General features: G+C 33.3%; 3 protein-coding genes across 4 annotated transcripts; 1 reads left to right on the top strand and 2 right to left on the bottom strand.

Moving 5' to 3' along the window:
• The first annotated feature begins 5,305 nt into the window (after positions 1-5,305).
• Positions 5,306-10,884, top strand: LOC121776177 (cytochrome P450 90A1-like). Of its 2 annotated transcripts, none has more exons than XM_042173325.1 (8): positions 5,306-5,837; positions 6,584-6,733; positions 6,957-7,211; positions 9,883-9,969; positions 10,048-10,126; positions 10,206-10,312; positions 10,409-10,548; positions 10,632-10,884. In XM_042173325.1, exons 1-8 carry the CDS (start codon positions 5,328-5,330, stop codon positions 10,720-10,722), a joined length of 1,419 nt encoding a protein of 472 aa, XP_042029259.1. In that variant the 5' UTR covers positions 5,306-5,327; the 3' UTR covers positions 10,723-10,884. The 2 variants fall into 2 exon arrangements, with proteins under 2 accessions (XP_042029259.1, XP_042029258.1); XM_042173324.1 differs by having other exon boundaries at positions 5,307-5,837; positions 10,203-10,312.
• A 1,529-nt stretch (positions 10,885-12,413) lies between these two features.
• On the bottom strand, positions 12,414-14,130 carry LOC121777103 (coatomer subunit gamma-like). The gene is made up of 5 exons (XM_042174245.1): positions 13,890-14,130; positions 13,706-13,810; positions 13,396-13,509; positions 12,914-13,144; positions 12,414-12,501 (listed from the first exon to the last, which is right to left on the bottom strand). The coding sequence occupies exons 1-5, from the start codon at positions 14,124-14,126 to the stop codon at positions 12,454-12,456; spliced, it is 735 nt and encodes a 244-aa protein (XP_042030179.1). The 5' UTR covers positions 14,127-14,130; the 3' UTR covers positions 12,414-12,453.
• A 5,890-nt stretch (positions 14,131-20,020) lies between these two features.
• On the bottom strand, positions 20,021-22,348 carry LOC121777776. Its single transcript, XM_042175131.1, has 4 exons — positions 21,888-22,348; positions 21,508-21,770; positions 20,407-20,507; positions 20,021-20,316 (listed from the first exon to the last, which is right to left on the bottom strand). The coding sequence occupies exons 1-3, from the start codon at positions 22,174-22,176 to the stop codon at positions 20,445-20,447; spliced, it is 615 nt and encodes a 204-aa protein (XP_042031065.1). The 5' UTR covers positions 22,177-22,348; the 3' UTR covers positions 20,021-20,316; positions 20,407-20,444.
• Positions 22,349-23,958: the final 1,610 nt, after the last annotated feature.

The raw sequence follows: 23,958 nt of genomic DNA, 5'->3' as shown, positions 1-23,958 counted from the left end.
CGTGATCGAGTGCTTTTGCAATGGATTATATATTCAAATGAATGAGCGAGACTATTTTATTTGGTAAGTGTATTCTAAACTTACTCTTTAATTCTCTTGAAATTATCTTTTAATTATGCAAAATATACTATCCACAACTACTATTGATGTAAAATTTAAATTAACTTTAGTTTCGAGTACTAGTGTTGATTTAACTTTTTACATGATCAGTCAATTTGGATAGTAGATATTTTATTTTAGACATTTCATGAAGAAATCTTTCAAGAAAATTATGGACTTAGTACTTGAGACTTACACGTATCTTCGCTATCGTTACTAAAATTATTATTTTGTAGTTTTATTAATTTCGTCCGCGTCGAAAATAGTAGTAACAGTTTAGTGTCACTTCACATGTCATTATTGTAGTTTAATTTATATAGCATCACTAAACCAATAGAATAATAATTTCTTATATATATATATATATATAGTAGTGATCTATGGCAAACACTCCTTAAGCAAATAACTAGAGAACAAATCATAGCCACAAGATCAAAAAAATCAAGGGCTAATATTAATTTTCGAATTTAATGAGATATTAGCTCCCTCAATCACAAATTTACTCCATAATAACAAGTCAGGGGTATTTTGGTCATTGCACAGCGAATTAAATCCAATTTTGAAAATTGAATTCAAACCGTGTCGCGTCTTCTTCTCTTCTTCTCTCTTCTCCTCTTCTCGTCGCAGTTGGCGGTGTCGCAGAAGAGAGTTTTGGTGGCGACAATGGCGGTTGCCGAAACCGTCTTCGCTCTCATCGGTAGCTCAGCCGCGCAGGAAGGTCCCGCACCGGCGCTGGCTTCCGTCGCTCGCCGTCACCGTCGCCGTAGCCGTAGCTTCGTTCGTCGTCGGCGCGGCGCTCAGGACCTGAGTTTTTATTTTCCTTTCTAGGCTATGGCGGAGTGTGTATGTAATATATATTGATTTGCGGTGTTTGGGGGTTTGGATCCGTTGAATTGCTGTGTTTGGGGTTTTTGAAATTCTTTTTCGGTTTGTAATATTCATTCGACATTTTTATGTGTGACTTCTAACAGTGTGTATCACACTATTAGATATTCATACTGTGCATTTGATGTTAATTAGGATAAGTAGTATAAAATTGCCATTTTCTCCAAATCATATTGCCCGTAAGTTCTTACCAATTTTGATGTTATTATTATATTGATTTCATTACTTATTTTGTTGTTGTTGTTTATACTATAAGAGTGATGTGTTTTGTAAACAAGAGTGAAGTAAAATCACAATAAGAGTGATGTGTTTTGTAAACAAGAGTGAAGTAAAGTCATGCTACGAGTGATGTGTTTTGTGAACAAGAGTGAAGTAAAATCTGAGTAAGAGTGATGTGTTTTGTGAATAAGAGTGAAGTAAAATCTGAGTAAGAGTGATGTGTTTTGTAAACAAGAGTGAAGTAAAATCTGGGTAAGAGTGATGTGTTTTGTGATCAAGAGTGAAGTAAAATCTGAGTAAGAGTGATGTGTTTTGTGAACAAGAGTGAAGTAAAATCTGAGTAAGAGTGATGTGTTCTGTAAACAAGAGTGAAGTAAAATCTGAGTAAGAGTGATGTGTTTTGTGAACAAGAGTGAAGTAAAATCTGAGTAAGAGTGATGTGTTTTGTGAACAAGAGTGAAGTAAAATCTGAGTAAGATTGATGTGGTTTGTGAACAAGAGTGAAGTAAAATCTGAGTAAGAGTGATGTGTTTTGTGAACAAGAGTGAAGTAAAATCTGAGTAAGATTGATGTGTTTTGTGAACAAGAGTGAAGTAAAATCTGAGTAAGAGTGATGTGTTTTGTGAACAAGAGTGAAGTAAAATCTGAGTAAGAGTGATGTGTTTTGTGAACAAGAGTGAAGTAAAATCTGAGTAAAAGTGATGTGTTTTGTGAAAAAGAGTGAAGTAAAATCTGAGTAAGAGTGATGTGTTTTGTGAACAAGAGTGAAGTAAAATCTGAGTAAGAGTGATGTGTTTTGTAAACAAGAGTGAAGTAAAATCTGAGTAAGAGTGATGTGTTTTGTGAACAAGAGTGAAGTAAAATCTGAGTAAGAGTGATGTGTTTTGTGAACAAGAGTGAAGTAAAATCTGAGTAAGAGTGATGTGTTTTGTGAACAAGAGTGAAGTAAAATCTGAGTAAGAGTGATGTGTTTTGTGAACAAGAGTGAAGTAAAATCTGAGTAAGAGTGATGTGTTTTGTAAACAAGAGTGAAGTAAAATCTGAGTAAGAGTGATGTGTTTTGTAAACAAGAGTGATTTGTTTTGTAAACAAGAGTGAAGTATTCAAAATCCACTTCAATTTGACAATTTCTCCATTGAGAAACACCACGGCTCTTTTAGCATGCACTTCTCTTATCATGGTTATGGATTCATCAACTCACACATACATCTAAGCATTCAATTTCTGATCAAGTTATAATTATTTTTGGAGAATTACACCAGCCATATACCTAATTCAACTAGTACATAGGAAGAAAATCCTAAAACTGATATTAGAATCCTTGAATAATTTTCAATCCCAATCCATTTCGGTAGAAATTACTATTAATTTTTTTACTTAAATCATTTTCGAGCTAAAGCCGAGCGAAAGCGGAAAGAAAAAATGTTATCTCCACTTAGAAAATATATAATGCATAATTGCTCCAGCATACAGCGCCGGAGCCGAAGAAGTCGACGAGATCACCGACGGCGGCGGGGCAGCCGTCGGAGACGTCTGAGAAGGCGTCGGAGTGGGCGGAGCCTGCGGCAGCTCCGCCACAGAGACAGCTAGCGCGGCGCATGACTTTCGTAAGATTGGATTCACGGTGATTATATGTTATTCATGAATTCACATTGATGTATTGAATTCCCAAAATGCCCCTGGACAAGTTTTTTTTCATAAAAATCTGAAAGTTTGTTTAAGCCATAGGATTAATTTGGAGTATTAAAATGTGTGACTGAGATTTGTTCTCTAGTTATACACTTAAGATTAGTTATATATTGATCATTACCATATATATATATATATATATATATATATATATATATATAGGTCCATGATCAATTGAGATTTTTTAGGCTAATTGAGAAATGAGATGCATTATCAGCCACTCATTGTTATTAAATGAGTGGTCCAGAATTTGTCACATGAAATTTATTTTAGGATTAATTAATTATGAAAGGGCATAATGGTAAATTTAGTTGAAAACAAATGAAAACTTATTTCTCCCATCCCATTCTTCTTCCCTTACGCCTCCACCGTCTACTCATCTCCTCCTCCACTCTTTTCCGGCAATTCTCGCTCATGCTCCGCCTCAAATCACGGCAGCGCTCCTCCTCACCCCGCACCCGCTCTAGATTCGCCGATCTAGTCCTGCTGATCGCCTCTCTCTCGGTGCGAGCTGATTTCTCTGCCGATTTGCTCCAAATCGGCTGCTGGATCTGATTACTGTTGTTACTCTGACATTTTTCCACCGATTTGCTCAAAATCAGTGAAGAAACTAGTTTTCATTTGTTTTCAACTGATTTCAACGGATATCTAATTTTTCATTTGAGATCCCAAAATCCAAAAATCGGTGGCTTGCTGTTGTTAGGGGGATTATTATTAATTAGGAGTGGCTAATTTCAACTGATTTGTCCATGATGGTAATTGTTGGATCTAATTTCAGTTTATTGTTAACATGGAATTGAGCGGAGAATCGTGAGACGAGGATCAGAAAAACGAAGAGCTCCACGAATCGGAAAGGCTCGTGATTCTCTGAATCCTGCGGAAAAGCACTCCAGGTGTTTGGTGATATTCCCAGATCTGGTCAATCCGACGAGTTCCTCGTCACCGACGTCGTGATCTGCTTCATTGACAAGCTGTTGACATTTTATATACAATCTATTGACATACTGTTGACATTTTGCTATAAGTTGTTGACATTTGATATTCTCGGTATTCAAATGTGAATTGTAAGTGTTATTTTTTAGTTGTTGACATTTTAATACGAGTTGTTGACATTTGATATTCTCGATATTCAAATGTGAATTGTAAGTGTTATTTTTTAGTTGTTGACATTTTAATACGAGTTGTTGACATTTGATATTCTCGGTATTGATATGTGAATTGTAAGTGTTAATTTTTAGGCGTTGACATTTTAATACGAGCTGTTGACATTTGATATTCTAGCTATTGAAATGAAATGACACTTATACCCCCGTGTTGACATAATATGATAGCTGTTGACATTTAGTTAATCTTGTGGATTAGTGGCTGAGATTGCATCTCATTTCTCAATTTAGCTAAATAATCTCAACCTAAAAGCACCCTATATATATATATAAAGAATAATAATTTCTTATATTCCTAAAAATAGAAAAATATTTGGCGTAATTTATAAACTTACGACTAACTTAAGTACGAAAGCTGGTATATCAATAAATACGCATGTAATTTCCCCAACTAAATAAATAAATACATGCATGTGTATAATTTATGGTAATTTGCTCATAAAATATTTAAATTTTATTATGATTTTGCATACCAATTTTGTAATGTTTCGATGACCAAATTGACGTCGTGTTAGATTGTCTGAATAATTTTATTTTAAATTTAAATTTATACCAAAAGAGTACGGTAATTAAAATTATTTAAAATAATTCAATACGATGTTGTTTCATTGCCTACAATATGATATTGTTTTGGTTGACGACGTCAAACAATGTCACATAAGTAAGTAATCAAGCCATACCATCACTAAAATCTTTTTGATCGTTTACAAAATCAAATCAAATCAAATCAATTAAACATATTCTAAAATTGATATGCAAAATATACAATAAATCACATGATCTATTAGTCACAAGATAATATCAACCAAATTTAAAAGTTGACATGCCAATTGCACACATTTAATCACCTTACCGTATAAACTATAAATAAACGCCCCAAACAATTCAATTAAAGAACCAAATCACATAATCCAACCAATTAAATTACTAGCATATGTTTAATCGCCGCGGAATCATAAATTCAATCTCTCCTAAACCAACACAAATGGTAAAATTTCACAATTCTCACATATGGTAACCTCATTAATTGCTCATATCCTACTTTTATCACAAAAAATAATGACACTAATACGTTTCACAACAATGATTCAAAATATTTTTTTAAAAAAACATTAAATTCCGACATTAATTTCGTTCGCATCCCAACTCTCTTTTTCCCTTCTGATTCCCACACAGTTTTCCTTTCACAGATATATATATACATATATATATACACACACATATATATCCACCCGTGTGCTCTCATTACTCCCCACCCCCACCCCCACCACCATGCTCCTTTTCTCTCTCCTCCTCTCCCTCCTCTCCCTCTCCCTCCTCCTCCTCCTCCGCTCCACAGCCCGGCGGCGAGGGCGCCTCCCGCCGGGCAATCTGGGCCTCCCCTTCATCGGGGAGACCCTCCAGCTGATCTCCGCCTACAAGACGGAGAATCCCGAGCCGTTTATCGACGATCGGGTCGCGAGATACGGGCCGGTCTTCACGACCCACCTCTTCGGCGAGCCGACCGTGTTCTCGGCCGACCCGGAGACGAACCGGCTCATCCTCCAGAACGAGGGCCGGCTCTTCGAGTCGAGCTACCCGGGCTCGATATCGAATCTCCTGGGCCGGCACTCGCTCCTCCTCATGAGAGGGAGCCTCCACAAGAGGATGCACTCCCTCACCATGAGCTTCGCCAACAACGCCATCATCCGCGATCATCTCCTCCTCGACGTCGACCGCCTCGTGCGCCTCAATATGGAGTCCTGGTCCGGCCGAGTCCTCCTCATGGAGGAGGCTAAAAAGGTAATAATACAAATTAATGAAAAAATAATTAAAATTAGTACTCGATTATATTGGTTGGCGAAGCGTTAGAGTGGTTAATTCTATTTTTTTTTAAAAAAAATTAAAGGCGCATGTTAGAAATTGGGTGTAGAGATATAGGCGTATGTTAGCACGCAATCGAGTTTCATGGAGTGGGAGAGTTTTGAGTGCATGCGTGATGATTTCATGTTAGGATGCACTTTTTTGCTTATTAAAAATATAAATAAAATAAAATTATTTAAGAATTGGTGACTCGGATTCCCATACGTGTTGGTGGGAGCGAACGTAGAAAAAATATTCATTAAATTTGAAGTTATTTTTTAAATTTGTAGATTTTGTAAAAAGGAAATAAGGTTAGTATGGGCTTGCCCATTGACCTCTTTCTTTGTGTTGCTGCGATCGGATCGCATCGCAGTAGCATAGAACCAACCACGCGCATCCGAGCGGGTGTGTGTGTTTTTAGTAAAAAAAAATCTTTCTTTTTTGTGCTTTTGTTGATGTTGCCTATATTATGACTGATTGAACTTTAGTAGCACAATGAACCCACACACATGTGCATGTAGTGTGACCCATTGATTCTCTTAGCCTTTTTGCCCATTATCTTTTGTTTTCTCATCATTGTATGGATATGCAAAGGAAGGTTCTATACCCCTATACATGCCTTTTTGTGAATCTTTTTATTTTTTTAACATACATGATCTAATTTAATTAAATTGGTGAATGTGCAGATAACATTTCAATTAACGGTGAAGCAATTGATGAGCTTTGATCCTTGTGAATGGACTGAGAATCTCATGAAAGAGTACATGCTAGTAATCGAAGGCTTTTTCACCATTCCTCTCCCTATTTTTTCCACCACATACCGAAGAGCTATTAAAGTAAGAATACCATTAAAGTATGTCAATTAAATTATACTCCCTATGCCTCTGATAAATGGAGTCTCATTTTGTTATTGTTGAATTTCTTTGACTTTTACCATGAATATTAAGCGGGACCCATATTAATTACATGAATCTTTTCAACTCACATCTCTTAAAATTTGTGATGATAAATGGAGTCTCATTTTTTTTTTTATATTTTTGGCATAATGTGTGTTTTTAGGCTAGGGGAAAGGTGGCAGAGGCGTTGAGTTTGGTGGTGAGGGATAGGAGGAGAGAGGTTGAAGTAGGAGAGAGAAAGAATGATATGTTGGCGGCACTATTGGATGAGGAAGGCGGAGGCGGCGGGTTTTCCGATGAGGAAATAGTGGATTTTATGCTGGCATTGTTGGTGGCGGGCTATGAAACCACCTCCACTATTATGACTCTCGCCGTTAAATTCCTTACCGAGCATCCCCTTGCTCTAGCCCAACTCAAGGTAACTCTCTATATTCTATAGTATTTTTTAAGAAATACTAGTGAATTATCTAAGGAGTTCAATTTTTTATTTATTTTTTTGCAATTTTCCTATTAAGGCGAAATCAAAATTGGTGTGGCTTTTATGGAGTGCTGAAAAATGACATTATTTGTTCGTCACACCAGTTTGATTTTATCATAAATTGGTTTCGATTTTGACTTAATGGGATGATTGCGAAAAATAACATTGTATGTTTGACAAACCAATACTCAAGATTTAAGTATTATTTTTTAATTTATGGAAATGAAATCAAATTATTTTTGGGTATGGTAAGAGAAACAATCTCGGACCTTGATTTTTTCATAAAGTGAATAAATCATCATGCATATATAATAATGTCTTGTGTGTTGAGATCTCAGGTTATAACTGTTATGAGATTTAGTGTTGCATGAATAAGTAGAGTTCATTTTCATGGTTACTTTATATTCACATTAAAACCCCTTTATTATTATACTTATGTAAAACTATGACATATATTCTATATATTTATTATTGAAGAATGAAATAATTCTATAAATTTATAAATAAATCCTAGAAGTATTAAAAGAGGAGCCAACCATTGTTGGTGGACCCAAGACTTCAATGGATGATCATCTCCTTATCCAAAATCTCATCCAACAAAATTCTAACAACTCACAAAATCAATTCACATAAAAAGAAATAAAACCTAACATCTGTCATTATGCTTTTATAAATATTACATAATTCTATTTAATACACTTGAATTCTTAATCAATTAGGCTAAAGATTAAAGTAGGTGTAAATTTTTTCTAGTTTTAGGTGATGTGATCCCACACTAATTAATTATAATTTGCAATGATGATGCCGGCAGGTTGCACGGTGCGGGCCTGTCACTTGGTTAAAAAATTACTACAACTCACTAATTCAGTACCAAGAAACATCTCTAATCTAAAGTATTACTTTTTTTTATTTCCAGAAATATACCATAACTTGACTCGTGCTAATATTGATTGAATTGGTAACTTTGAACAAAATTACTTGTTGGGCAGAATTGGGATAATTCTATATACGTGGGAGTGGGACCAAAGTTATCATCAATTTGAGATGAATTGAATCCTACCTCACAATTTTTATTCTAATAATAAATGAAACAATCCCTCTTTCACTTCAGACGAGTGTCAGTTAAATCGTGTATCAGTTAATTGACAATTGAAAAAATCGATTATGATTTAGTTATTGTGGTTATAATCAAGAATCGATCAATTAATCCTCATATCTCACACTTATATCTTTTAATTAAGTTGAATTTTGCCACACTTGACAATAGAAGCCTGATTTAATCTACTAAAACACCTAATTTTACTAAAGTGGTCTTGGATTAAATATCAAATCTTATAATATGAGACTATCCATCCCACTAGGAATTTTCCTTTCTAAATATGTAAATTATTGAAGAAAAGGACAAACCAAGAATAAAAGAAGATAAATATTGATATGTATTTACAGACAACCACACGAGTGGCCAACTTGTTCTTGCCTCTGGACAAATATATTAAATTTTTGTTCATATAAACATTAACTACTACAAAATAGGAGTATATAAATAGAAGAAAAAGCAGTGGTAAAGAAAAAGTGAGTGAGAAATTTTAGGGTAATGTCAATTTCGATGAAAAGGATAGTTCACTATTCAAAGTCCCCAACTTTCATGTTCACACGTGCGCATGTTATGTCGTATATCATCCCCATAACTATATTCCCCTTTTTCTATTCCCAAAATCTCCTTGGATCCATTATCCGGATTCAAGTGAATACCGTCGAGTGTCGATCGACACTTGCATTGTATCTATTCCAAACTTTAAGTGGGTCGGGACCGTCGCACTACTACCTCTATTATTAGATGTCACCGACGATCTTGCTTCGTATATCAATCGTTACTTAGATCTTTTCCACTTCACATTATGAATTATGAGAATAATATTTGTGATAGATCATATATACTAGTATTGTTTTAGAATTGACTACACACACGATAATCATATAGTTTCACATATTCGGATATTCCCTACAGTTCTTCTCTGCCAATTATTGCCCGGGATGATCGCACTGTCTCTATCTTCCGACATTTACAATGACTTATTTTCCAATTTTCATTCTCATAAATTTCGTTTTTCAAACTTTACATTATGAAATATGAATAAGGAGGTGCCATAGTAGTATGGTCCAAAAAAATAGGCAAAGTTAACAGAGCATATAGTCAAAGTAATGTGAGGACAGACAACGTTAATGGTCGCCACCACAAGACAAACACTCTGCACACCTATGTCTCAGCCTTGTCAGAACTAACACTCCAAGGGATATTTTTGTCATTTCACCTTCTTGAATTATTTTTACTGCTATTTCTAATATTTTGTTTCATTATTACCTGCAGTTATAACCTAATGTTTTATTTCGATAACTTTCCTTTTCTGGACATTGATAAAAATGGACTGTTTTATTTTTTAGTGGAGTATTTATTTCGGTAACAGGGTGAGTTATAGTGGATCAACTGTTTATATACTGAAGCTGTGTTGATATTTATGAAGCTGGACTTATCAAGGCTATATTCAAATGGTGTATTAATTTTAATAATATACTTGTTAATTAACTTTTTTTTTTAAATCTCTCTTGACAGGATGAGCATGAAGAAATCAGGGCGAAAAGGGGAGAAAATGAAGCTCTTCAATGGGAAGATTACAAAGCCATGTGTTTCACTCAATGTGTAAGTTCATTTTTGAATTAAAAGTATAATCTCATTTTGCTTTATTGAGTTTTAAGTTTTTGTTTCTTTTTATTTTAGGTGGTAAACGAAACACTACGAGTAGCTAACATAATTAGTGGTGTGTTTCGACGAGCAATGACTGATGTGACCATCAAAGGTGAGTTTCAAATTGTTTCAATATTAAAGAAATGTGCTAAACAATCCTAACTATGCTATTTTATTTTTGAAATTAGAAGGTTATACAATTCCAAAGGGGTACAAGGTCTTTGCCTCTCTCCGAGGGGTACACATGGATCATCGTCACTTCAAAGATGCTCGGGTTTTTAACCCGTGGAGGTGGCAGGTATATTCACTTCGTACGCACTTACTTACACTTTCCTTACCAGTCTCAAAACCCGCTAACTACTTATTACACAACTTGTGATTGAATATTGTTCAGGATCAACAGAATGGCTTGGGCCCAACTAGTGCGACAAACATGTTCAATCCGTTTGGGGGAGGCCCTAGACGTTGCCCGGGAGCCGAGCTTGCTAGGGTCGAGCTTTCGGTTTTTCTTCATCGATTGGTCACTCAATTTAGGTATATCATCAAGTCCACTATGACTAACAAAATTTTTAAAAACTTATGTTTGTTTGTGATTGAATTGTTTGATGATTTTTCAGTTGGAAGGCAACGGAACAAGACAAGGTAGTTTTCTTTCCAACAACAAGAACTCAAAAGAGGTATCCAATCACTATTCAAAGGCTAAAATGAGGTGCTGACGAATAAAGATTATTATTGAGTCACTTATAGATATCGATGAAGAGATCTAGGAATAATTACTTTAATTTGTAGCAAGCCCAATAAACCGCAGGTGTAAATTGTTCTATACTTATTTTTCCTAGCAGCAATTTATATTATTTAGTTTTCATGCTATACTAATTATACATGCTTGTTTCGTCCCATACTCCCATTAATAACAATATGATTATTGTGGATATAAATTATTGAGGTTTTGTAAGACATCTTTGAGGTCCCATTAATAACAATATGATTATTGTGGATATAAATTATCAAGGTTTTGTAAGACAACTTTCAGGCATAATTTTAGGATGACCCAAAAATATGAGACTTTTTTGTGTTGAATCTGATGAGGCGTCGAAGTATACTAAGAATAATTAAAAGTATACTAATACAAAGAATAATTCTTGTTAAAATAAATAAATATTTATTACTAATAAATAAATAAATAATTTTTTATTGGGAAGGCTCTATGGGGTTGTCTCAGTGAACGGCCCACGAAAAATGGGAGTATTTCATTTCTTGTTGATGTAGTCCATTAGAAGCCCAAGTGATCAAAGGGGGAAAAGTTAATAGTTATGTAAATCATGAAGAAAAAAAGAGTATGTAATTTAATTGTATTAGGAAAGTTAATAGTTATTTAAATCATGAATTTTAATCAGCTAATTAATCTATAAGGTTTGAAAATGTAGTAGTACTAAATTATGATGTTTTAATTTGTTCCCTCCGTTTCATTTGAGTACAAAAGTCGATTTAATTGTATTAAGAAGTTAATAGTATTTTATAAAATTATAAATGGACTCTAGATAAAGTTATAACTATTTTACAAGACATTAAGTATTTTATTTGCGACTGAAGCATTTGTTTTCAACATAAAATATAACTAAAGTATTTAGTGAATTAAGTGAAGAAAATGAAATCAATAAGTTAGAAAGAGTATTAAATATGAAATAAAATAAAGTAAATAAGTAAAAAAGATTAAAAGTGGTATAAAATACAACTCAACTATAGTGGGATGGAAGAGTAATATTTATGCGTGTCTCGAAATCGCTTCTAACTCTCGAAGTATTTGATAAATAAAGTTCAAAGCTTGGCTCGATATTAATTGAACTTAGCTTGAGCTTGCCGGTATTAAACTAGAACCTTCAAGTAAGTGGTAATTATATAGTGCTATATAGAAATGGCTTAGTTAAATTGAAATACTTTTAAAAAAATACGACTCAGTTGAAATGAATAAAATAATATTAATTACATTATTAACTTATTTTAGTTAAGTCATCTTCTTCCTAACTTATCATCTCGTACGTAGCCATTGTTACTTTATTTCATCCTCTGTAAATTTTGATTTCTTGATCCTCTTTTACCATTCCACTTCTGATTGTTTAGTCTTCAACAATATTAGCTTGATAACAGTATTAAAATATGTTACACTGAAAAACATTTAAGGTTGTCTAGATCCTTCAAATCCCTTTTCATTTTAATCTCATTCTTAAGGTTATAAATTGAAGCTTCCTTGATAGCAAATGACTTGAGATTTAATGATTTGAGATACTTTTCTATCTCCATCCTCATTGTCCTGCATGTTTCACGAATACATACATTAATTAACAAAGGCTTATAAATAACAATTAAAATTGCAGATTTTCGTGACTTACACGTGTGATGCTTGCTTGACTTCCTCCAAATATAATTTATTTTCATGACTTATAAGAACGATTTCTCTATGATCTCTTTATCTGTACTCACCCACACCTACAACATCAAATATCATAAATTATACTATCTTCATCCAAAAAATATAGACTACGCTTTATCATTTTGGATCATCCATCAAAATTAGACTAATTCGAAAAATAAAAAGTTTTAAATATAATATGAACAGGGACTCTACAATCCACTAACGCTACTTTCAGCACCTTTTCCCTCACTCTCTATCTTACTTAACCAATTGCGAGTTAAAACTCGTGTCAGAGCAGGTTAAACTTCTAACTTACTTTAGAGAAAAAAAAGAGATTATGAATTTAAATAGCTCAAGCAAACATAAGGCAATTAAGAAGAGCGATGATGAAGTGGAGCTCAATTGTTAAGATATTCGCCTCTAATTAATAGGTCAGGGTTCGAGTTATCATGGGGGTAGGTGTGGAACCATAGTTCGAGCAACAACCTTTTGCAACGTCCTCATGATAGCAAACGTCAACACGGGCTTCTTCATCGAAACCCGATGAATTCGGCGTATAACATCAACGGCAGGATTCAATTGAGTACTGGTTATGCTTCTGACCGCTGCAAGTGATCGGAATCCTTCTATTGCAAGCAGTTCATCTTTACCACATATACAAGAGTATAGGAATTTATTGTAATCAGGGTTCAAACCGACATACATATCCCGCGCTACCTACATATAGCAAACTATATACAATTTAGGGGTGCTTAAAACGGTTCTAGGTTAACCGGAACCGGAACCGACTGGTTAATTGAGGAACTACGAATCGGATAATCGGTTCTGGTTCCGATTATGAGATTTATGAAAAAATGAAACTGGTTTAACTGGTCCGATTAGAACCAGAACCGGCTGAATAAGCAGGCCTAATATACATATAACAACCATCAACTTTATTTTTAGAGTAATTAACAACAATGCCATACCTGGGCAATAGCGCGAGCCAAGATGCAAGACCCCCACGAAGAAGTAGACCAAAACGGACGTCTATAGATATTAGCCCATTTTGCGGTCCGTAGCACCAAATCATGCCGCTTAACCTGCATACATGCTCTTATAACTTGTAAATCCGAAAACACCCGTTAAATAGTGAACGCGGACTAAAAGAACATAGGTCATTATAAGATAATAACATGGTCTAAAAATGACCTAATTAAAAACGTAGTAACAATTGACCTTAGGTGTTCTCTTTTTTTTTTCTTTGTTAGTTTTGTATTAATCACCTATCTATATTACCTGAAATAGAAGATATAAGGATTGGTAGTGAACGTGTTTTCCCCTAAACTCAATAATATTAGTAACCAGCATGGGTTCGAGTGTGTCACGCCACCATGGATCTCTCTATAACAACATGGAGTATAAATAAATTAATAGTGCTACAAAATTTGTGATTGTTCAAACATGATATGCAATAGTATACCTTAATCAGATTGATGGCGCAGACAACGCCAGCGATTCGAGCCAAAGGCTTCCTTTCTCTCAGAACATGCTTGAGGCATTTCACAACATCTTCGCTACAAGATTCGACGTTAGGAATAAGAAAAAGCAAACGAATAGCACTTGCCCGACATCGAACATCGCGGTTGTTGATCTCTCCAAGTAAGATAACTCTAAGTAAATCACTAGTGTCCTGCACAAAAATTAGCCCGTAAATCATAACGTGTAAGGGTCTGTTTGGTACATGGAACTGAAATTAGGATTTTATGGAATTGAATTGGAAAGAATTGAATTACAAATCTTATGTTTGACACACTATACACTAAATGCGGGCGCGCACACACATACTACACATTGTTTGGTGTGGTGAGTGCAATGTGTTTATTTTATGTATAGTGTGTGGCAGTGTGTGCATTTTGTGTATATTGTGTGTGTGCAGTGTGTGTATCTTGTGTATAGTATGTGTGCATTTTGTGTGGCGTGTGTGTGCAGTGTGTGAGAAGTGTGTGTACTTTAGATACGAGATTCAAATTGTGGAATTGAGATATTATGAATTGTAATTCAATCTCAAATTCAAATATTTTTATGATAGCAAACATTGAATTTGAAATTGAAAGCTATATTTCCAATTCCAAGTACCAAATTGGATCCTAAATGGAGTAGTGTATAACAAAAGAAGTGGAAATGTGAACCTCTTTTGCAACAGGGCAGAGCTCCCTTGCAATTAGATGTAACATTCTTCTGAAATAAGCATCTTGGAAAAAATAAACACTGCTGATAACCGACGATATTATAGATGCAGCTTCACTCTACAAAACATATTACACTAAAAGTCACATACTATCCCAACACTTGTCTTAAAATTGAAAATCTTAACTCAGTTCAAATATCATATGTTGCACTTAGTAAGATAAGTGTGTGTGTATATTACACTCATTAAAATTCTAAGATTTTTCCTATCCAATAAAATTTAAAATTAACCTAAATACCAAAGTTGAGAGAGAGACCTTTGTGAACGTTTCACCCTGATTGAGAAGATACAGAAGCTTTTTGATGACCTAAGGCAAATAAAAATAAAATAATTATACAACTTTAATTAAAATTTATTTAAATTATATTAAAGAGCAAATTGTTAAAAAAAACACCTGTCAATTCTTGTTAATCTTATATCGCAAAAAAAGTATTCCCTCTGTCCCATTCAAAACGTCAACATTTTTTAGTGTCATGGAATTTCTGGTGGAATTGTTAGATGGAGTAAGTAGAGAAAAAAAGTACTACTAGTTAATTGTTTAATGAGGAGAGAGGAAGGTTTGATTTATTTCTAATTATAAAAAGTGTACATCTTAAATGAGACAAACTAAAAAAGAAATGTGGACATCTTGATTGGGACGAGGGAGTACCAATTACTTTTAGTTTTATGATAATTACGAGCTCAATGAGTTGGTAAACTATGTGGTTCAAAAATTTGTAAAATGAAAATAGAAAAATTTATGGGGCCCAAATAAAAATAGCATAATGAGACAATAATGGGTCTGTATTGACTATTGAGTTATGAGTACCTCATAATTATTACAATTTTCAGTAAAAAAAGTTATATTGTCTAAATTTATTAAGGCCATATATGTGTGTTTAGATAAAAAAATAAATGGTTGAGATATAAGGTTTCTGCTAGGCATTAGTAACATTTAAATATGCATTAAGGGGTAAAATAATTCAAAATTAAGCTTATATTATTGACATTATGTGCAATGTATTTCGGGCATTAAAACCGCACTACATACTACATGAATACAAAACTGCATTACATAGATATTTTATTATTTTATTTTAGGAAGGAGTTATTATTTTATTACATCTACTATAAATTAAAACATCCATACAATAGTACTCCTTATTAAAGAATGTTGTATCCGCCCCCATCAAATTTGACATTGTAGAAAAAAAAGAAATAAATACCGATGATATTCTTGTTTTATCAAAATATCGATTGTCAAAACCCCTCACTTCATTTAAAACATTATGTTTCTCGATCTCCTCAGACCTAAAGCAATCTGTGGAAACATTTAACACATTCAAATTTTAGTACTCTCTCTGTGTCTCATTTGATGTGAGACATTTGTTTTAGTCACAAGTTTTTAGGAGTGAAAAAAATAGAGAGAAAGAGCATGAGATGATAAAGTAAGAGAGATATACTGTTTTTTTTACCATTAATGGAAATGTCTCATATATTGTGGGATGGTATAAAAAGGAATACGCCTCACTTATAATGGGACAAATGATTACTATTTAGAATTATTCTACCTTCGTTAGCACGACGTCGACTTCGATTCCTAATCAGCAGCGTCATTGAGACAATTTGCAGTGACGGATTGGGAAAAAAACCGTGCAAAATTGTGTAGTTTTTTATATACATTTGGCGGTTTGGCTGATTTTATTAATGGAGAAGAGGTATATCTAATTGCGTGACAAATCTTATATTAAATAAATTCAAAAATCTAATGCGATATCCAATTTAACTCTATTTAAGGAATACGAAATCTGAAGTGTGTAAATATATCTAATTCAATTTGTAAATCCAATTACAAATATTTCATTTCTAAAACCATTCCATGGTAGTACAAAAGTGTTACAGATGTAGAACTTGCATGAAATAAATTAAGAATAGTCAACGTAAATTTGCACGAAATATTATATAAATTTTTTAGTTATTAATCGAATTGCATTTAAAAAAGTTTTAAAACCCATGTCAAACAATATAGCTATGCAACCAAAATGCCGATCATAAAAGAATACTTTTATATATTCTAACAAATGATTAAACAAATCAATCAAAATATTTAGTAATTAGTTTTTTATATTATTATCTCTTCCTAGCTAATTATTTTAAAGAGGATGACATGATTGTAATAAAAAGTATACTAATACAAAGAATAATACTTGTTAAAATAAATAAATATTTTATTACTAATAAGTAAACAAATTTTTATTTGGAAGTCTATATGGGGTTGTCTCAGTGAGCGGCCCACAAAAAATGGGAGTATTTCATTTCTCTATTAGAAGCCCATTTTTCTCAACAAAGTGATCAAAAGGGAAAAAAGAGAATGAAGAAAAAAAATGTAGGTAATTTAAGTATATTAGGAAGTTAATATTTAAATCATGAATTTTAATCAACTAGTTCTATAAAGTTTGAAAATGTAGTAGTATTAAATTATGATGTTTTAAATTATGAACCAAATCCAAAAAGTCTTTTAAAACCAAATTTCAAGTATTTGTATAAAATTATAAATAAACTCTAGACAAAGAGTATTTTACAAGACGTGGAGTATTCTATCTGTCTCATTATGATTGAATCATTTCTTTTGAACATGAAATTTAAGTGAAATATTTAGTGAATTAAGTAAGGAAAATAAAATAAAAAGTTAGAAGAGAATTAAGTGTAAGAGAAAGTATAGTAAATAAGTTAATAGAGAAAAATGTTGGATGAATAATAAGTAAGAAAGATTAAAAGTGACCATAAAATATCGACTCAACTATAGTGGGATGGATGGAGTAATATTTAATAGTGCCTCGAAACTGCTTCTTACTCTCAAAGTATCCGACAAATAAAGCTCGAAGCTCGCTCGATATTAATCGAACTTAGCTTGAGTATGACGGTATTCAACTAGCACCGTTAAGTTCACACACACAAAGGTAAGAAGACACTTGTTAGAAACATGTCTCATTCATTATATTATATGAATTTTAAAAATTAGAAAACGATGTAACAAAATTCAATATTAACTACCATCATATTAGTTGGCATTGGTTCGTGCAGCCAGATGCTGCTTAGCCTATTAATTTCTTATCTCAATCCCACACTATGGGACCATGCATTTGTTGTCATTTAATCAAAGATATATTAATTTATCATATGTTGGTAGCACAATGTTTATAAAATGTCATTAATAATACACGTACCAAAAAAGATTGATGAGAGTAAAAGATTATTACCTAAAAAAGTAACTATGTAAAAACATAGTTGTTTCTCTTTAAGCAATGACGAGTCTAGAAAATGAAATTCGTGATATCAATAATTGACGAAGAATGGATGTAAACCGCATTCTAAACGGCTAGGGTGAACGGTCAGTAATAGATCTAAAGGTCGAACTTAGTGAAGTTTCGATGTTGGGATCGTCGATCCGGTGTGGATTGGCCATTGATTTCAGGTGTCTTTAAATTGGTCAAAATAATTGAATAAAAGCCTAATTAATAGCTAGCCAAGTTGGAGTTGGAAATACTACTTTTTTTATAAATAAAATCCCTACCCTACATAAATTTAATAGTTGTCATATCCACAAACCAATTGGGCTTAACTGTTGTGATTTCCCAGCACATAGGCAGCTTTTCATGGGGACATGCATTAAACCTACTTTTTGTGGCAAATATCTTAATTTCCAATAATAAACAATTAAATCATGACATATAGTCAAATTTTTATAATGAGTGAAAATAAATATTAAATCAAGAAATCTCAATTATTACATCCGTTACATCCGTGTAACAAACGTCTTTGATGATGCACAAAACATCATCGTTTTATTAAAATAAGAAGAGACGGGAAAAATAAAGAAAAAAAATACTAACTTTAATGAAACAATGTCGTTTCGAACTTTACCAAAAGACGTCAATTCATACACGGATGAGACGACTTAGAAAAATTGGAATTTTGTGTAGTATTATGTTTTCGAACATTATGGGATTGACTAGAATTTGAAAAGAAAGATTGTGATCTAAATGACTATTATCTCATTCTTTTATGATTATGAACTAGAAGAACTCCTTCTATGCTGCTGTTGATGTGAGACCACTTCTCTTTTTTTTTCACTTTTTTATAAATTTTATGTGTACCGACACTTTGTTCTACATCATTTCTTTGATTTGAGCGTTTTGTGACAAAAAAAATGTATCAATGTCTATGACCTGTTATGGCCATGATGTATGCCATTATCTGTAAAAATAGTACTATGTGATAATAGTAATAACAATTTAAAAACAAGAAAGGAGGTTGTTAATGACATATGAGTTGGAGGTTGGTGCAATATTTTTTTCTAAAATTTGGCTGGCATTTTGCAACTGCCCTGCTTTTGCTTGTTGGAAGCTTTAGATTCTCTACTTTATAAAGGTATCTTATCCATGCTTGCATATCAATTGAAGGTATATATATTATTTTTTTGTGTAGCCATGTGGGAGATTGATGCTTTTAGCTAAAAACTGGGGCATGTTAAGATTTCATTCATTATTTTATTGGGATGTTGGGTGTAAGAATTTCTTTCCATGTTTGCTCTTATCTATCAAATAACAACTAAGCAAATGCAAAAGAAAAGGTTCTTCTTTGGAATTGTATGATGTGTATTTCATAAATTCTTGTTTTGTTTGATGACCTTTAGGAAAATATTAGTTTTGAGTGTTTTTTGGAATAATGGCTACATATGTGTAACTAGAGCATAATGCTAGGATTGATTTGTTTCACATCATTTTCTATCATAAAAAATCACATGTGTGTAAGAAATAAGCATCTGCATACATATGTGTGAATATAAGTAAAATCTTAAATATAGATGGACTAAATTAGAATGCATGGTTTTAATTAATAAAAGTAAAATTAATAGTAATTGATTAATACAAACAATGGTTAATAGGAGTATATATTTCTCTATAGTAGTTAAATAGAGGAGAAGTTTAGTATATTTCACTACATTAGGTGTAGCATTATTAAGATCATACTTCTTTCGTCCGTCCCACAAGAATATGCACATTCAAATTTTGGACAACTCTGCTATCTCTAATGAGATGTCACTCATTCCCCACTACCAATACTTTAATTACTTTTTCTCTATACCTCTCTCTTACTTTACTAATTTTAGATTAAAACTCGTATCGAACTCCAAAGTGCATATTCTTTGAGGGACAGAGGGAGTAATATTTAAAAGTTCATATGACTAAATTGATAAGCATAAGAAACAAGTCACAATTTCCCACTCTTTTAAATGTGAAATCTATATGGATTTTGCAGTAGAGTTCCAACATTTAGTTTCCATGTCAAGAACAGAATCAGAATCAAGATATTGGACCAAATTTCATTGTAAATAAATTTCACATTCTTAGATAAATGAACTCAGCAGCAAGCACAATCTCACAATCAATTACATGAGAAAACACCTGCACCAGTTCTGAGAAACAACATAATTTCTATATATTTACATGTGAACAAAGCTCCCTCTGCTCACTCACAACCCCAATCACCACACTTACATTCACACGTATACGCCACGCGCTACACACCCACGCGTATACGCTATACAAAAATGTCGTGTATATATACACATACACTCTCCTACTCTAAAGCTTTCGCGGTTCCCCTTCGGATGAACCTGTTGAAGAAGTGGCAGAGAGTCAGTTAACTAAACTCAACTCAGAAACAAGGAGTTTGGCAATCCAAGATTGATGCTACTAGTTTTTACCTGAAGCATCGCAAAACGAATATACTAATTAGTTTTCTTCACTTTTTTCTTGCTTCTTGCAGTATTTTGTGATATGGAAACCCATTCTTGCATGCAGAAACCTGCAAACAAGTCACATAAACCTTCAATTTTCATATAAACAAAACTAAGTTCCAAGAATATCACACACCTTTTACTTTATGAAATATCTATGAAAAGATTAGACGCCGGAGAAAGTTCGAAGCAGCATTTCTAAGCCTAGTAAGTAACATACCACTCAGAAATATAGTGGAAATAGCTGCAAATAAAGGATACGATTTCTCCATTTATATTTCCCAACAGACATACATCATCAATGAAAATATAACCTTTTTTAGGTTCCGTGTGACAAATAGATAAGTTCTTTAATGGCGCATTCATATTTCTTATCTCAACCGCCAGAATTTCGCACACCTAGAAAGGTTATAGAGGACTTATCTATTTGTCACACGGTTGAGATATGATGCTCATCAAAATGCTTCTTTTTTTACCTTTTCCGTTTCTTGCTTTCACATTCTCAACTATAGTGGGGCCCCAGTAACTGCTCTTTCAAATTCTCAAAAGTCAAAATACCCGAATTTTTTGCCCCGGTTTTGATTTTGCACATGAATTTTAATCACGAAGTTTCAATTTTTTTAATATTTTTAATAGTGTCATCAACTACTGAAACACATTTTGACAAATAATTGAACAAAATTTAAATTTATAATTCTATTTTCAAAGTTTGGCTAAACTTTGTAATTTAAATGGATATTATCCTAAAATAAGCTTTATTTGATTCTAAATTACCTAAGTTTCACCCAATTTGGATTCTAAACCTTTTATTTGGTACTATGATATTACAATCGACTAAGATTCTTATGAATATTAATGGTTACATAATGTGAAGTGAAATTCAATGTTAATTATCAGCAAGTTATATCAACACTATTTAATACTCATTCTAATCTTAGTTATTTGCAATTGATATATAAAGTAAAATTAGAATTTCTAGAAAGTTCTGATATTTAGAGGCAAATAAATGGAAATTGTAAAGACGAGTCCCTAGAGAGAGGAGAGGTTTAGGTGAGAGAATTGACTTACGGCCTCAATGTCGATCTTGTAAACGAGAAGCTTTCTCCTCTCTCTACAGCTAGTCCTGTAGGCCACCACGACGTGCCCAATCGCCAGCACCCACGACGACACGAACAGCGCCATCTCCATCGCTCCCGCGCCCCTCCCGCCGATCACGAACACGTACGACGCCTTCAGCGACACGTACACCAGCGACGCCGCCGAGCACACCGTCGCGATCGCCAGGTACGGCCCCCTGGACAGCCCCGGCCCGTCGCAGAAGCTGTAAACACCTGAAATTTCCCCCAATTTCGTCACATCACCTCGCAATTTAAAAAATTAAAAACTAGATCGGAGCATCGGAGCCCTAATTGATTGCCAATTTTAGCTCGTGGTGAGGAAAAACTTACATAGGATGATGGCGGAGCGGACGATTGAGACGAGGGGGATGTCGATTAGAGAGTAGCGGAAGTCGTAGTTGGTGAGGTGTGAGGAGAGCGTTCGGAGGTTGATTGGGATGGCGGCGGAGAGGAAGGCGGAGGGGAGGAGCGCGTCGGCGACGATTAGGAGGATCGGAGCGGAGAATAAGAGGAGAGATATCAGCATCGTGATGAGGAAGAAGAGTGTTCTGATCCATCTCGGAATTGCGAGCGCCGCCGCTGCCTTGTTGAGCTTTTTTTCGTCTTTGGAGAATCGCATAGCTGCCGCTGGAGCTCTCACTGCGTGTGTGCGTGCTGTGATTCGGAGAGAGAGGGAGAAAAAGGGGGGGAAGAGAGAGAAAGTGAGGGGAAAGAGGGGAGAATGGAGATGGCGGAATTGGGAGAAATTTGACTGAACAATATTATGCGCGAACGGTTGTGGTCTAATAAAGGAGGCTTCTTCTCTCTCTATATATATACAGTATTTGTTTACTATGATTTGATTTTTATTCCTTTTGAAAGTTGGGTTTAATTTAGTCACATTATTCTCTTCATATATTAGTGTTATACTGTTTCAAAAAAATCTCATCTCTTTTTTTAAAAAAATACTAAATTATTATTAGGGGAAAAAAAAACCCAACCCGACTCACTATGTGGACGGGGCAAAAAAAAATTTGACAATTTTTTGGGGAGGAAAAAATATGACAATTCTTAAAGTCTTTTAAATTAAGGAATAATAGGGAGTAATGTCTTTTTTATGTTATGCGTAACTAAAGACAATGATTTGTTGGATTCCTTATTTCGGCTTATAACATTATTATAAATTTTAATCACATGCTACCTAAACGTAGTTGGTATATATCCAAAGATGGTAGTATATGAATTCAACTACGGCTCTAAACAATTTTTTTTTAAGTTTTGAGGAAATAGTTTTTTGGGTTAGTGAATGAATGTATGCTGGTTTAATGTTTTTATTTAAATTATCTCAATTTTCGAAATTGATCAAATCTATCTTTTATTTGTTATAAATATATCAATTGTATCATAAGTTTTTCAGCTTTTTATTTATGTCGCAGCCCTTTAATGAAAATACTTACTTATGACATAAAGTGTTAGAAGAGGACCTATTATTTTTCTTTCAAATAAGTTGAAGAAAATGTTACTAATATTTTCTTTTATTTTATTATAAAATAATTATCTGAGGATAAAATTTATGGATTAATTTCAAAATTTGGAATGTACTAAAAATCAAGGTCGATTATAAGACTTGCTATGCTTGCCACCAATGGAAGTGTAGACGGAATTTATTCATATATATTAATTTATATTAGTGGGCATATATAGTTGTAATTGTAGCTTTACATCAAAGGAGTATATACCTTATTCATATTTCCGTACTACTTTTATTTTAAATATTATATACAGGGCTAGTTTGTTCTTGATGTTTTTATTTATAGAATTTGTGTTGTGAATTAAGGAATCTAAATCAGCAAATTATCGTATAGATTGCTAGCTCAAGTTCGTTTTAGTTTATTCTTGTTGAGAACTTGATTTTGTTTTATTACATTAATATTGAACGAATTTGACACACACCATTTAAACGAGGGAATATCCTTTTTAGTACATCAACTATCCCAAATGACCAAATTTGGTCCGTAACATTTATAATATCTTTTGAGGTCCATTAACTATAAGTTAATATCAATTCAACTACTTTTTGATTATTTTCATGACCAAAGTACCCCCAAGGCCATGAAGGGCAATTCAATCTTTTTATTCATCCACTTTTTTTCTTTCTTCTAATTTATTTGGATTAAGTTTAATAGATCTTTTACTATTATTATTAATATATACCATACCTTATTTGAATATTATGATATTACTTTCTAGTGCTAGTTAATACTTTTATATGGTTACATTCTCAATTATTTAGATAAAACTAAGATAAATATTTTATTTTAATGAATCTCGTAATTTTATTAAATTAAAAATTTAAGTTAATCATAATATACAATATATACTACATTGAAATAAAAATGTAATAAAGTAGAAAAAATATGAT

Source organism: Salvia splendens, chromosome 18 (assembly GCF_004379255.2).
Source record: "Salvia splendens isolate huo1 chromosome 18, SspV2, whole genome shotgun sequence".
In the NCBI taxonomy this organism is placed as follows: domain Eukaryota; kingdom Viridiplantae; phylum Streptophyta; class Magnoliopsida; order Lamiales; family Lamiaceae; genus Salvia; species Salvia splendens.
This window is presented reverse-complemented; position numbering and strand designations above follow the sequence as displayed.

What these genes read in the sequence shown, in the direction of transcription:
- LOC121776177 (XM_042173324.1), top strand. Translation starts at nt 5,328, where the DNA reads ATGCTCCTTTTCTCTCTCCTCCTCTCCCTCCTCTCCCTCTCCCTCCTC. An exon ending in CATACCGAAGAGCTATTAAA is followed by an intron (nt 6,734 to 6,956) that starts GTAAGAATACCA and finishes GTGTGTTTTTAG; the next exon opens with GCTAGGGGAAAGGTGGCAGA. An exon ending in TTAACCCGTGGAGGTGGCAG is followed by an intron (nt 10,313 to 10,408) that starts GTATATTCACTT and finishes AATATTGTTCAG; the next exon opens with GATCAACAGAATGGCTTGGG.
- LOC121777103 (XM_042174245.1), bottom strand. Translation starts at nt 14,126, where the DNA reads ATGATTTACGGGCTAATTTTTGTGCAGGACACTAGTGATTTACTTAGA. An exon ending in GCGCCATCAATCTGATTAAG is followed by an intron (nt 13,811 to 13,889) that starts GTATACTATTGC and finishes ATGTTGTTATAG; the next exon opens with AGAGATCCATGGTGGCGTGA. An exon ending in CCTTATATCTTCTATTTCAG is followed by an intron (nt 13,510 to 13,705) that starts GTAATATAGATA and finishes GCATGTATGCAG; the next exon opens with GTTAAGCGGCATGATTTGGT.
- LOC121777776 (XM_042175131.1), bottom strand. Translation starts at nt 22,176, where the DNA reads ATGCGATTCTCCAAAGACGAAAAAAAGCTCAACAAGGCAGCGGCGGCG. An exon ending in CCGCTCCGCCATCATCCTAT is followed by an intron (nt 21,771 to 21,887) that starts GTAAGTTTTTCC and finishes GGGAAATTTCAG; the next exon opens with GTGTTTACAGCTTCTGCGAC. An exon ending in ACAAGATCGACATTGAGGCC is followed by an intron (nt 20,508 to 21,507) that starts GTAAGTCAATTC and finishes ACTTGTTTGCAG; the next exon opens with GTTTCTGCATGCAAGAATGG.